Genomic DNA, 13,840 nt, shown 5'->3' with positions numbered 1-13,840 from the left:
GATTTTCATCGCGTTTTCTTTCATTAGTAACTTTTTACTGTTATAATTGGTTACTTGTAAATAGTACCTATGACCTTGGTAGTTCAATTATGACGTACAGCTTGCACTATAATGATATAATCTATATACTTAGTACGAGTGCCTGACTGTATAGCGAAGAATCGATGTTCTTGAAACTAGTATATTCATAGTTAAACAAACTCAGTTTCTCCGACACTAGAAACTGATTGTGTTTATTCGGAACATGAGACCGCTCCAGGAGTTAAAGTTCTACTTAATAAATAGCATCCTAATTACGCTATACACGCTATGCAAAGATTTGGCACAATGAAGTTTATTCATGTTCCAGTGTAGCTGAAATCTTAATTGAGTGTTTGCCAATAATATACATCTGTACTGTTGCATGTGTAGTTGAAGCTTTTTACTCTATGGATTGGTTTAGTATTTTGTTTCATAATTTTCTATTAGTAAATTCCAATCATTTTTTAAATTTATAATGTTGTCCCATTTTGTTCCTTTGTGCATCCAAGGTGTTGTTCGGTTTTTCATCTCATTTCATATATTGATGTTGATGAACTTATGATGTGGATCTACTTTGCCTATTCAACGCATTGTATACCATGATCTACTACAAAAGTGTTATGCTTATTGGAGGACACATGATTTGATATGTTTTACGTTCGTGTTGGCTAGGGATGTTTGATTGGTTCAGCATTTATGTTTTAAAAATTAAAATATTCTGTGCAAAATGTTTTGTGATCGTATTACTTTTTTGTTATATCACAAAATCCCAAAAAAAAAATATTTTAAAGTTAAGATGCCAAAAACAAATTATGGGGTCAGTTCCGGTATAGTGGTTAGCATTCACGTCTCTCACGCCGAGAACACGGGTTCAAATTCCCAACCCCGCAGAAGTCACGAATGACCCAAGCTGTAAAGTGACTATAATATAACGAAAAAAAAAACAAATCATATTTAAGTTCTGACGTAGTAAATTGATTATGCTTCTAATGTATCTTAAGTTTACCCCAAAGGTTAAACATCCCAAGCAACAATGTGAATTTTATTGTACTCTTATGGTGGTCTTCAAGACCAATTTTGGTCTTAAATACCATCATAAGAGTAGAATAAAACCCAAATTGTTTCTTGGGATACTATTAACCTAAAAGTAAACATCTCGCTTCATCCATATATGTTATTATTTTTGGGTTGGTGTAAACTAGGTTAATATTTGGCACTAACATTCTTGTGAAATTATACTGCCACTACTCGCATACCAGTCCCATTTATATAAGAAACTTCATAGAAAATGGGACTGTTATGCGAGCAGCGGCAGTATAATTTATATGCAGATTTCGATTTTGTGGTTGTGCCAAATAAAGTTCGTTAAGTTCGATTTAATTTTGCACCTTTTCAAAATCAGAATTATAATTATTTGTTTAAAATATTAGTGACATTAATCCTGGCGAGTTTAGGTTCCGATGCGATGTTGCTGCAGCTCATACATCAACTCTTCCTATCAATTTTTTGGAAACCATTTGTGGCGATTATTGTACTCTTCATTCACCGAAAAAATAAGTTATTGGCGGTTGTGCCACGTCTTTCGAAATCAACGGAATCAGTTACCTAGACGTTTTGCGCGCGTATCCGGTGATGTGGTCAGAGTTTTGAGGATATTTTATAGTTAAAGGATGTCAAATTGAATCTCGTACATCCATGGTTTTTGAGGAAATTTGTCAAATAGTTATGTTTGTCTCAAGACGGACTTCTTTCATAGTAATAAATGTTTTTCGGTAGCCAATGCCTTCGCTATATACCGATCGCACAGATCAATAAGACTCAGTCTTCGTTGTTAATTAACTTACTTCTCGTGGTTTTTTATTATAACTCATCACGTGGGTTCGAATCTTAGTAGAATCAGGTCATTCGATGTCAAAGCGATTTCAGTATGGGTTTATTTTCAGGCCCCTCATCACCCTTCCTTACATGCTGAATTTTATATTATCCGGGCACTATTGACAGTGCAAAAATGGAACCGTTATAGTTAAATGCATTGGTAGCTAATCGGGTTGCGCCAGGGATTGGCTATAATTGGGGACAGCACTGTCATGTGGAGCGATGTGGATAAAGTAGAGTAAGCACTGTAGGAAGCAGTGCTGCTAATATTCATCAGCATAACGTCCAAACTTCTGGATTATTAGTCTACCTTGCATTGAAAATCTGCTTGCTTTGATCAAACGTACATAATAACTATATACAGCAAGCATGAACTTCATGCACGAGAATATATAATATCAGCGCCCTGTGATATTGTAACAAACTGATATTCACGTTTGAGCAGTGAAAATCAACAAAAAAAATTTATGTTGTTATTTAGCATCTATTGCGTTCAGCTGTTGGACATAAGATTTTTCTTTTCATTTACTGCATTTAAAATTTTTTTTTCCTGAAGTGAATATCACCTTGTGGATTTGAAAATCACTTTCTCCTGTTCTATTTTCACGATATATTGAACTTGTATACTACGATGAAAATCGCTATGGAATTGTACATACGAAACTCAGAGGCATAAAAAACAATGTATGCTGAGAAAAAAGATTTTCTGTTTTGTTTGAAATTCGGTGATAATTAAAGGCCCTGGTAGGAAGGGTAAACTTCAATACACACAAGCACGCATAAAAAAAATTATAAAGCTTATCGCTCACTCAATAGCGATAGTAGCAAAAAAGATATGCGGTGCAGGTGCAGCAAGCACCCGGATATTACGATAGATCTACAGCTTGGTCGCAGTAATGAGTCCACACAAGAAAAAAATCGTGGCATGACGATGGTAAATGCCGCCTACAAACTACTCTCCCAGATCATGTTATGCGGATAGCACAAAGTTTCAAGAACGGGGTTCATGCAGGCTCGCGTCACTGCATACCCAATTTTCACCATCCAACCATTGCAGAAATATGTTGGCAGTACTACGTGCCCACGCATCTAATCTTTATTGATTTCAAAGCAGCATACGATATAGTCGATCGAGACTATATTACGGTTTCTCGGATAAATTGTTGCGACTGATCAGAGCTACATTGGATCGAGTGATGTGTTACATGTGCATCTCTGTGACACTCTCAGACAGGCTTCTGTCGTGCTCTGCAAAATATCTCAATTCTCGGCGTTTTTCTGGCAAAGCACAGAAGACGAATCGATTTGCTCTCTCTCAGTCGGATGTTACCTTCTCCGACGTGACGAGTGTTGTTTTCCTTTTGCAACGCTTTGCTAGTTTGCCCTGCCGGCGAGTGCGCATCAGTTTGGTTTCATCTTTCTTTTTCTGTCGAAGCGCTACCGAATGCATGCTCTGAAGGTCACGGAGCAAATCGTTCCAGTCCATATAATTGTCTATCGCATATTCTCTTTGGGACACGGAGGGAAAACAAAAGCAACTTGATCGTTGTAAGAAGCAGATTGCTCTGCCTCTGTATGCACCAGATGAGCAAGATGAAGCCTGTTCTCGAGTTTCTTTGAGCGAGAGTTGAGACAAGATGTCGGCTGTCTTGCATGCTGTGCAACTATTACATCGCTCTTGAGGGGGTTATCCGACGAGCGGGTATCGAAACGAGAGGCACGATTTTCACCAAGGGTAGCCAACTCTGAGGCCTGGAAATTCCAGGTTTCGTATTCTACTAAGACGCTCCAAAAACTTCAGTCAACTCTGAGGCTTTACAGATGATTTTAATATCATAGACAGAAACTTTACGCCAGACTGAAAGCGGAGTGCACGAGGATTGAGCTAAAAATAAATACGTCGAAGACCAAATACATGAAAGGAAGAGGAAACAAACGCGTGCCTCTCGTGGCCGGTAACCCTTGACGGCGACGAACTAGAAGTGGTAAATGAGTTTGTGTATTTGGGATCGCTGGTGACCGCAGATAACAACACTAGTAAGGAGATCCAACGGAGCGGAGAGTGGCGGAGGCGTATGAATCACAGGCAACAGGCATTGCTTGGAGAGATTCCCACCGTACATCTGGTGAAAATCGGTAAGCTGCGATCGGCTGGACACGTCGTACGGATGGCGCATGACACTGCGACAAAAACAGTTCTTTTCAACCACTCCACCGGCACCAGGAACAGAGAGGCTCAACGTGCAAGATGGCTCGACAAGGTCGAAAGTGATTTGCGACTTCTGGGGCGACTGGGAAATTGGCGACGAATGGTTCTAGATCGAGTATACTGAAAGGGGTTCTACGGTACGTTCGATACATCATTCGCCAGAGCCCAAGCCCAAGACATGACGTCAAAATCGTCATTGGAGACCTCAATGCTCTGGTTGGCTAGGAGGAGAAATTCAAACAAGTTATTGAAAAGTTTAGCGCGTACTCGCTTACGAACACAAACGGTCATCGACTCATTAACCCATCATGTCCTAGCGTATGATATATCATACCCCGTCTTCAAAACCTGTTTACTGCTGAATTTCAATAGTTGGCAATGTTAATATATCACTATTAGAGAGATAAGACATCACTCTGATGTGTATGTAAGATAACCAGTTAGTTTTTTTCATTTCATCTGCATTTTCAACGACGGTGCAAAGTTGTGATAAATGGCGGGAAAAAAGTTGAAAAATGGCGAAAAAAAAACTTCGTCTCCAAAACGCATGAAAAAGTCTACATTTTGTGATGAAACATTACCTGAAATGAAAAATGGTATTTATATATAAAGTCTATCACAAAATTCGATAAGAAATATGTAAACAACTTTGTAATTTGTTTGTTTGAAACTGAGCGTATGATATATAAAACCTGCGATATTTTGGCCGTGAAGCCATTCCAAATGCCGATTTTGAGTTTCCCGACACATTCGAGTCATAATATAATGGATTACACAATTTCACTTCATTTGGTCCAAATTTTGGTATATCCGGGTCATAATGTGTTAACATCGTCTCCTCCATAAATATAGCCATCCGAAGTACCTACTTCCGGCATAGTCTCCCATATTGGTACACCTCTTGATGGTCAAAGAGCGCCAAAGACTTTCCGTTGTTACCAAAAAACGGTACTGTCGGCCGTCACGGTTTAATCTGGAACGACCCAAGTTATATGTATCCCAACTGAGTATGCGCAAAGCCTTGAGGCAACACTGCCGAATATGGGAAACCCCTCTCGGGGACTGCTGGAATAGCGTTAAAACAGCCATCAACAGCGCATTGGAAGTCGACGTAACGACTAGTTCAACGAAGATTGCCAGAGCATGTTAGACAAGAAGAATCCATCAAGAGGGTCGATGCTGCAGTAGGGGACTCGTCAAAAAGTTGAATGACACAGACAGACACGAAGACAGTAAACCCAGTTTTTCCGAGTTAAGAAGCTGCGCTTGGAACAAATGGGGTGCGAGGACATGGGGCAGCTGTTTCGCTCTCAGGAAACGCGTAGGAAACTGAACGTATGCCGCAAAGGTTTTGCGCTGCGAGTCCAAATATATTGGGATAAAGATGGAGGTATCTTGTCGGATGAATGTGGCGTGATCGAAAGGTGGAAGCAGCACTACAACGCGCACCTGAAATGACTACATCAATACGTCAGATGATGGTGATGTGCCGACTACCACAATAGGTGAAGCGATCGAAGTCATCAAGCTCAAAAGCAACAAGGCAGCTAGCAAAGATGGCATCGCAACGGAGCTTATCAAGATGGGCCCGGACATGTTTGCTACCCAAGTAACAATTTGGGTTTTATTACACTCTTATAATGGCATTTAAGACCAAAATTGGTCCTGAAAATCGCCATAAGAGTACAATAAAACTCACATTGTTGCTTGGGTACCTATTTGCACCGGCTAATAGGCTAATAGGCTAATAAAGCATCTGAGAAACAGAACAGCTTAATCATTTCCTAGATCATTTTTCGCGTCTATCACCGCTGGCAAGTGGATTCGTAGGAAGTTATCATACGGGTTTTGTGGACGGGCGATTGACAACGGACCAAATCTTTGTGTTGCGACAGATCCTCTAAAGGTGTCGTGAGTACCAAGTTCATATGCACCACCTATTCATAGATCTTAAGGCTGTCAACGATACTATCGACCGTGAAGAGCTATGAAAAATTATAGATGAAAGCGGCTTTCTCGAGATGCTGACATGACTGATTAAGCCCTCGACGGACGGTGGACAATGCTGTCTGAGGATATCGGGCGCATTATCAAGGCCGTTTGAAAAACGCAGAGGACTTCGACAAGGCGATGGCATTTATCTACATTTAGAGAACGGGACACAACACTTATAGTTCTTACAAAACGGATAGTTTACCTTTTAAACTGACCAGTTTTGGGGAATACGTTTCCCATCAACTGGAAACCGACCCGATACCTGTCTGTTTAAAAGGTAAACTATCCGTTTTGTAAGTGTTGTGTTCCGTTCTCTAAATGTAGATTTGTCGGTTTTTAAGTTAGCACGTAACAGAATTTGTAGCAATGGTATTTCCTGCCCTCTGTCCAACATCGCGCTAGAAGTTGTTATGAAGCCCGCGGGTTTCAACATGCGGGGCATGATTTTCAATAAATCCAGCCAATTAATCCGTTTCATTGACGACATTGACATTGTCGGAAGGACGTTACAGGTGGTTACTGAGCAGTATACCAAGTTGAAACGTGAAGCACAGACTAACAGACGTAACACTGAAGCCTCATTCCATCGCCAATAAAAACGATCATTTCAAATTTTCACTTAAGCCAAGACTCAAACAACAGTCGCTGCGCGAGAACGCCGCTCACATGCGCTGGCGCTGTTGTCAGATAATATACAAGTAAATTTATAGAATTGCTAAATTTATAGCAACCTACTCTGGCGTAGCGCGAAGATTACAGCAGGTGATGCTAGTGTTTTTTTTTCAAGTTTTAGGGGTGTCATTGAAACGATGTTTTGTTAGAAAATTTGTTCGAAGTGTTACGTCTGTTAGTCTGTGACTGAAGGTTGGATCAGTGGTGAATACGTTAGTGGTGAATACCAAGTATTTGTTAGCAGGAGGAACCGAGCGCGAGCGGGAACAAGTTCGAGGTGGTGAACGAATTTGTAAACCTTGGGTCGATGATGACGACGGATAACAACTGCAGCAGAGAAATACGTAATATATTCTTGCCGAAAGTCGTACTTACTACGGAATCCACAAGACGCTAAGGTCTAGCAAGCTTCACCTCCGTACTAGATGTGTCATGTACCAATCGTTAATAAGACCGGTAGTCTTCTACGGGTACGAAACGAGGACAACACTTAACGGGAACTTGAAAGCATTGGTCGTTTATGATCGTCGTGTGCTTAGAGCCATCTTTGGCGGGATATGTGAGAACGGTCTATGGAGGAGAAGGATGAAGCACGAGCTGGCGCAGCTCTTCGACGACCCCAGCATCCAGGGAGTTGCTAAAGCTGGAAGGGTATAATTGGCGGGACATGTTGTAAGAATGCCGAATTATAACCCCGCAAAAATGGTGCTGCACGAGAAATCGCACAAGTATATTAAGTAAGTAAACGGGCAACACACAAGCGGTCAAACTATGCTATGCTGCGCTGTTGTGTCCCGTCTTCTTCTGCTGAACCGATAAGCCCAGCACTTTTGAGTAATGAAGACGGATACAAATATTGAAACAAGTCGTCCAAAGTTTGTCTGAGTACATGGCACGAAATTATATTAAACCGTGGACATACAAAAAAACTTTTCAATTACAACTAAATTTCGATAAAAGTTTGAGATACATAATAACTATTGTTAGTGGTTGTATGAGCTCGCATATCCAATTTTGCAAATCTTTACTCGAACAATTCTAATGAATTTCTAATATGAGCCAAATCAAACATCCCTAGCAACTGGCATATATTGTAATGTATTAAACAAACACTAAGCTCATCTGTTCCGAAACATTCACTAGAAGAGCTATTCCCTATCATAGATTCTCCTTATAGCAGTTACAAGTAGCCATCAATCAAATATACAAACTGTTTGCGTGTCCTCGAGTTTTGCCGCCACCAAGGCAGAAGCAATCTTGCAGTTTTCCCCAAATTCCACCCTTACCTGTAATAGATTTTTCCGCTTTCTAAAAAAATGCTCCACCTCAGCACAAACCTATAATCGCTCTCCATAAAATGGAACTCAATCGAAGCTTTAAACTGAAGTATTATTTTTTCATTTACTTAAGCCATTGTTTCTGCTGAACGTTCGGATCTCGAGTCAATAATATTTAAATCCTATTCTTCAACCATTGAAAACATCCATCTCTGCGGCGGTGGCGTACACAGAACCATTATAGTACAGGAAAAACAATTAAAAAATATGATACATCGTTGGATAAAATGCGAAATATGTATGTACATCAGTGGCTAGGAGGACGAGAAATTGAAATTATCCTATTTCTGCTGGTTCGGTGGAAAACCATTACGAAACGTTATTGTTTCAAAGCGATTTTGCGGTAGTGCTCTGCCCTTTTTCTAGCTTGTTCTCGGCATTATGTTCACGGTAATAACCTACAACGGTCTGATATCGTGCTGATTCTGCACTCGGAAATGATTGCATATGTATTATCGTCATGCATGCGCAATAATTGATTTTATTACATTTTTCTTAATCGTATCTCTAGTGAAGCGTCCCTTATGCGCTCGCTTCAATTTTGTTCCTCTATTGACAGGTTTATATAGAGCTCGTGCTTAATTTTTTTTTAAATTTAATACTTCAGTATATATGTTGTTTAACCCTGCTTTTTGTTATATATGTTTGAATATCTATAGTTGCTTTTGTTTCACACTGTTATATAGTGGGTGTCGATATAGCTTTTCCTACGTTTAGATCTTTGTTTTGTCTTTATAGCAATATATCAAACTTTTATCTAGCTACTAACTTTTTTTCGCGATAATTTTTTATTGTTGATTTCAGACAACTTGTGTAGGACCCATGTTTTTTTTACAAAGCGCCAACCATTTCAGCTAGTGAAAGCCATATTTCACCAGCGAAGCACCCAGCAGCGCTGAACTGATGATGCTGGACAGAATGTTGCGTAAAGTTTGCGAGGCAGCTGTTTGACGAAAAAAATAAACAAAGCAATCATATATCACCGTTCACGTTAGTTAATGTTGTCATTGTTAGACATGTTATTTTACTGTAAATCATTACTACTTTAACATATTTTCGAATAGAAATATTGTATTAGACAGATAACAATTTCAAAACGTTCTAGAAAATCCACTGCGAATACCAAAATCGCAATCAATCAACAGTCATCTCGATCAAAATCATGTAGCACAGTATGTCAATTTTAAGGTTAATTTTTAATAATTTTGATTTTAAAAGTAAATTTGCTTGGGATGTTTCAGAGAAAACAATTCAGATAGATGGCTGTTTCCGCTATAAAACATTAAAAGTAAACATATAAGTAGAAAACGTGCCGTTACCTACAAAAAAGCAGTGGAATGTTATGTGATTTTGACGTTTGAGAATTTATGTTTTCATACCATCTAAAAATGTAAGATTGCAATTCACGTTTTTACGAATGACATACACATTTTAAACATCACCTGAAGTGACATTTCTATTCTAGGATTAGTCTTTGATCCTCAAACAACTAACATAAAAATGGTTAATTATTTGTTAATTTTCTGTAAGATTCCTATGACCAAGTGTTTCTAGTATTTACATAATGAAATATAATGTTTTGGAAAATAAGTATATTATACAAGACAAAGCATTTGGGTGTTCCATTTACCTTTACTGCTTCCATTTGCGCTGGACCAATAGATGACTTTCGAATCGAACGATTTCTGCTCGGATTTATCGATATCGTTCAGATTGGATGAATATTTAGAATCTGTTGGGAGAGAAAAGAAATTTTCTTTCAACTTCAGTAACTATGACTAGCATTTCCATTTAAATTATTATTTGAAATATCTTCTTCAGTGCAGACAGATACGGGCTGGAACGGAAGAAACATTTTGTAGAAGAGCATCCACCATTTTTTTGGACTATCAACTTCCAGTGTTATTTTGTTTGCACTTTCATAGTATTAATATTAAATTATTGTGAATTGTCAAGATGGGTAATTTTTTTTTATATCTTACGTTCATTTCACTTTGTTGTGTTTGGGATGAACGCTAATATACAACTGAACCATATGCAACTTACTTTTATCAGTCACGTGCACGGAATACGAGTTGGGATGATGCTGACCATTTCCTAGCCCGTTGAAGGTATGATGAGAACCGGCCGTATCATTGCGCCCATTGCTAGACCAGTAATCCACTGGTTGAAATTCGGTTGTTATTGGACTTGGTGATGTTGTTGGAGGCGTAGATACTGCAAATTGAAAATGAAATTTAGTAAATAGTAGGACATTTTTATAGGTACTTTGACGTGATGTGATGAGATTATCTTCGTGTTTACCTCATAGCAGTAGCTTTGATTTATTTTTAAAATTAGGTTCTTATACTTGAAAACAAATAATAATGCTTGGTTTTCCAGACCGGTTAATTCTTATTGTTTCGAATTTTTTTGTAAATAACAGTTAAAACCTGCACTGGAACAAGTACAACACATTGATTAGTTTGTAACTTTTGAATATGTGGGTAAACATTGATGAAATCTTAACTTAAACTAGCTAGAAGTGTAATGTTCACATTGGCAGATTTACATCACATTTTTACCTTTGTTATACTATAACAAAGGTTTAGGAATTGGTCGAAAAACACGAAATTGATCCGAGGCCCGGAGGGCCGAGCCACATATACCAATCGACAGGGTTCGACGAACTGAGCAATGTCTGTGTGTGTGTGTGTGTATGTGTGTATGTATGTGCGGGGCGCAACTTTTCTATCGCCTGTTTCTCGGAGATGGCTGAACCGATTTGTTCGCAATTACTTTTGTTTGAAAGGTATTATTGCCTAGTATATCACTATTGAATTGTTTCGAGGTCCGACATTTCGTTTAAAAGTTATAAGTAAAAACGTGAAAATTACGTGACACGATTTTCTCCGGAACCAAATGACTGATTTCAACGATCTTGGTATTGAATGAAAGCTCTTCTTAACGCTAAATTTTTCGGGTAAATTTTATTGAAAACAAACAAGTAGTTTAAAAGTTATCTTTAAAAAACCTGTTTTGACAAGGTAATAATTATCGCCTGTTTCTTAGAGATGGGTAAACCGACTTATGCGCTATTAGTCTCATTTGAAAGGTAACATAGCCTAATAGATCACTATTGATTTGTTTTTCGATTGGACGTTTAATTTGAAAGTTATGAGCAATTGAATACAACACATAAAAATTTACAATAATTTATAACCATTTCATCTAAGATGATTTATCTAGTTTGAATTATTTTTACATCAAATTAGAGATTTTAATGTTGCAAATATATCTGCAAAATTTCAGAAGAATTGGTTTTGCCGATCAAAAGATATTAACCCTCCAACACTCGCGCCAACTTTTGTAATACGGTTACTCGCGCGCACAATGGCCCAAAGCCAAAAAGACATGCGCACTAGAGTTTTGACTGGGAAAACTTGGTTTTAGGTTTATGGAACCTTTGGAGGAATTTCTTGAAATTGAAAATTCGATCGTCTGGTGCAATTTAAATTTTGATTAATCCCCCTAAAAGTGAAATAAAAAAATTATTTTTCTTCAGTTTCAATATAACACATTGATGTGTTCTGCAAAGTTATAGAGCATATTATTACAAGAAATTTTGCTGAAGACAGTAACCCTCTATTAGTGATGTCCGATTTTTCCATTTAATCGATTAGTTAATAATCGATTACTTTTTGGGCGGCCAATAATCGACATCGATTAATCGGCGCTATATAATCGATTAGTCGAAATAATCGATTGGTTATAACCTTTACGTCCCGATACCAAAAATAAGGATACTTGCAGATACGCTTTCGGCTCTATCTCCATTGTTGTTCAATTGATTCATATGCAACTAACGTTAAAAGAACTCCATCAGATTGGTCGGTAAATAGCAACGGGATGGCAAGGTTGTCATCTCCCATATATTTGGGACCGTAACCGACATCACTGGCAATGGCATACGAAAAATGGCCTGTTCGCCCTAAGGCAATGTTAAATCGGGTAACAAAACTTGTTGCTGGCTGTACCAAATGATGACAGTTTAAGATTATTTATGCAGTTTATGAATATTCTTGCGGATTGCGGTTTTGTAATATATTATACATCATATAATATTTTTCTGTTGAATGAGTGAAAATACGACAACAGTTTATCCAGTTTTGGTGAAAGTGGAATGAAAATAGATGTTCGTTATGCTGAAATTCTAGCGTGCCACACCGTTGGTAAATAGCAGGTTTTTTTCTTGAGCTATTTCCTTTTCAGCTGGATACCAGGCTTAAGACTTGACCCCTATTTATCGACAGGCTTCACATCAGTATTATTAAAGGGCTATTAGGACAATTACGAAGCTAGTGCAACAACTCTACTGATTCTATCTAGGAGCATCGCCTAGCCGAGATTTGAACATACGAATACGACGACCAGTTTGTTAGATCAGCATCGTACCTCGAAACCAACTAAGCGAAACCAACTAACTGGCTAATCGCGTGTGGTTAATTTAGTAGCTAAGCGCCAGCCACTGTAATTAAATTTGTTAGAAATTGTTGAATAATAAAATTTTAAAAAATCCGGCATAATCGATCGACCAGGTAATCGATTATCTAATAATCGGAACATAAAGCAATCGATTAAAAATTAATCGATTATTTTAACAGATAATCGATTAGTTCGATTAATCGAGAAGTAATCGGACATCACTACCCTCTATCTCTTCAGCGAAGATAGAAAAATCTTATTTATTGAATATGAATTTGTAAAATCAGTATTTTCTATTTTAGCTCTTTTTGTAATTGTTGTATGACTTTTTCATGTATTACAAAATTGTGCAAATAGTAAAAATACACTGAACATAGTATACCTCTATGTTTGTTTGTTTAGGTACTGTAGAACTTTGATTAGAAGAAATGCCTTAATTTTGACTCCGAATTACTCGACTACCAGCAGACGGATACATTTTAAACATTTTACATTTGCTGATAGTTTTGCTGCATACAGACACCATTTTTCCATATGAAGAAACGAGAGAAAATTCCAGGCCAATTCCGGTACACCTCATATGCTGATTGCTTCATTTCTGTGATGTCAGTTTATGCTGATCAATTTTCCCAACAATTTAAAGTATTAATGCATTGAATAATTTTGACATTTGGCTCATAACAAGTTTATTGAAGAATATACGTTAGTTACACAACGATTTGTAACTTTATAACAATATGGCGTTCAAAAACCTACACGTGTTATACAAAATACAACAGCGTGAGTAACGGAAGGTTAATAAAAATTGATGAAATTTATTCTAGAAAACTTTATTGGTGTGAATCAAATAGGCATTACAGGAAATTATGCATAGTTCAAAAATCTATAAACTAGACCTTTACTACGCAATGTATATGTTAAAGAATAATATTTGCTCTTACAACCTACTTTTACTTGCACTTACTCAAATTATTAACAACTTACTTATCCTTATTCAGCAATTTCATGAAAAAAGGATCTATCAAAATTTATAAGTGGTCATATTTTGTTCAAATTTTGTAAACGTATTCAATTTTCAAAAATTTTATGTAAACCAACGCACTACGCAACGTTAACCAATAGATGGATTATACTCCGAAGACGTGTCGGTTTCTATCTCAAATAGCAACTAAGACCGTATAACAAAGGTTCCTTTCACCACTAGGTGGATTAAATCGGGTTTTTTAGTAGTTATCAAGATGGCATCGAAGAAGGAGCAAAGCTAAAA

The 13,840-nt window shown here is 37.7% G+C and overlaps 1 protein-coding gene across 1 annotated transcript in view; it reads right to left on the bottom strand.

The window, feature by feature from the left end:
- Positions 1-8,963: 8,963 nt before the first annotated feature.
- LOC128739168 (lachesin-like) overlaps positions 8,964-13,840 on the bottom strand; it is a 152,628-nt gene continuing 147,751 nt past the window's right edge. The window contains exons 8-10 of the mRNA XM_053834597.1: positions 10,156-10,326; positions 9,740-9,841; positions 8,964-9,052 (exon numbers count right to left, since the gene is read on the bottom strand). Coding sequence (XP_053690572.1) covers positions 8,964-9,052; positions 9,740-9,841; positions 10,156-10,326 — 362 coding nt within the window. The remainder of the gene's footprint in view (positions 9,053-9,739; positions 9,842-10,155; positions 10,327-13,840) is intronic.

This window comes from Sabethes cyaneus, chromosome 3, assembly GCF_943734655.1.
Source record: "Sabethes cyaneus chromosome 3, idSabCyanKW18_F2, whole genome shotgun sequence".
Taxonomy (NCBI): Eukaryota; Metazoa; Arthropoda; class Insecta; order Diptera; family Culicidae; genus Sabethes; species Sabethes cyaneus.
Note: the sequence above shows the minus strand (reverse complement) of the source record. Positions and strands in the feature narration are given on the sequence as shown.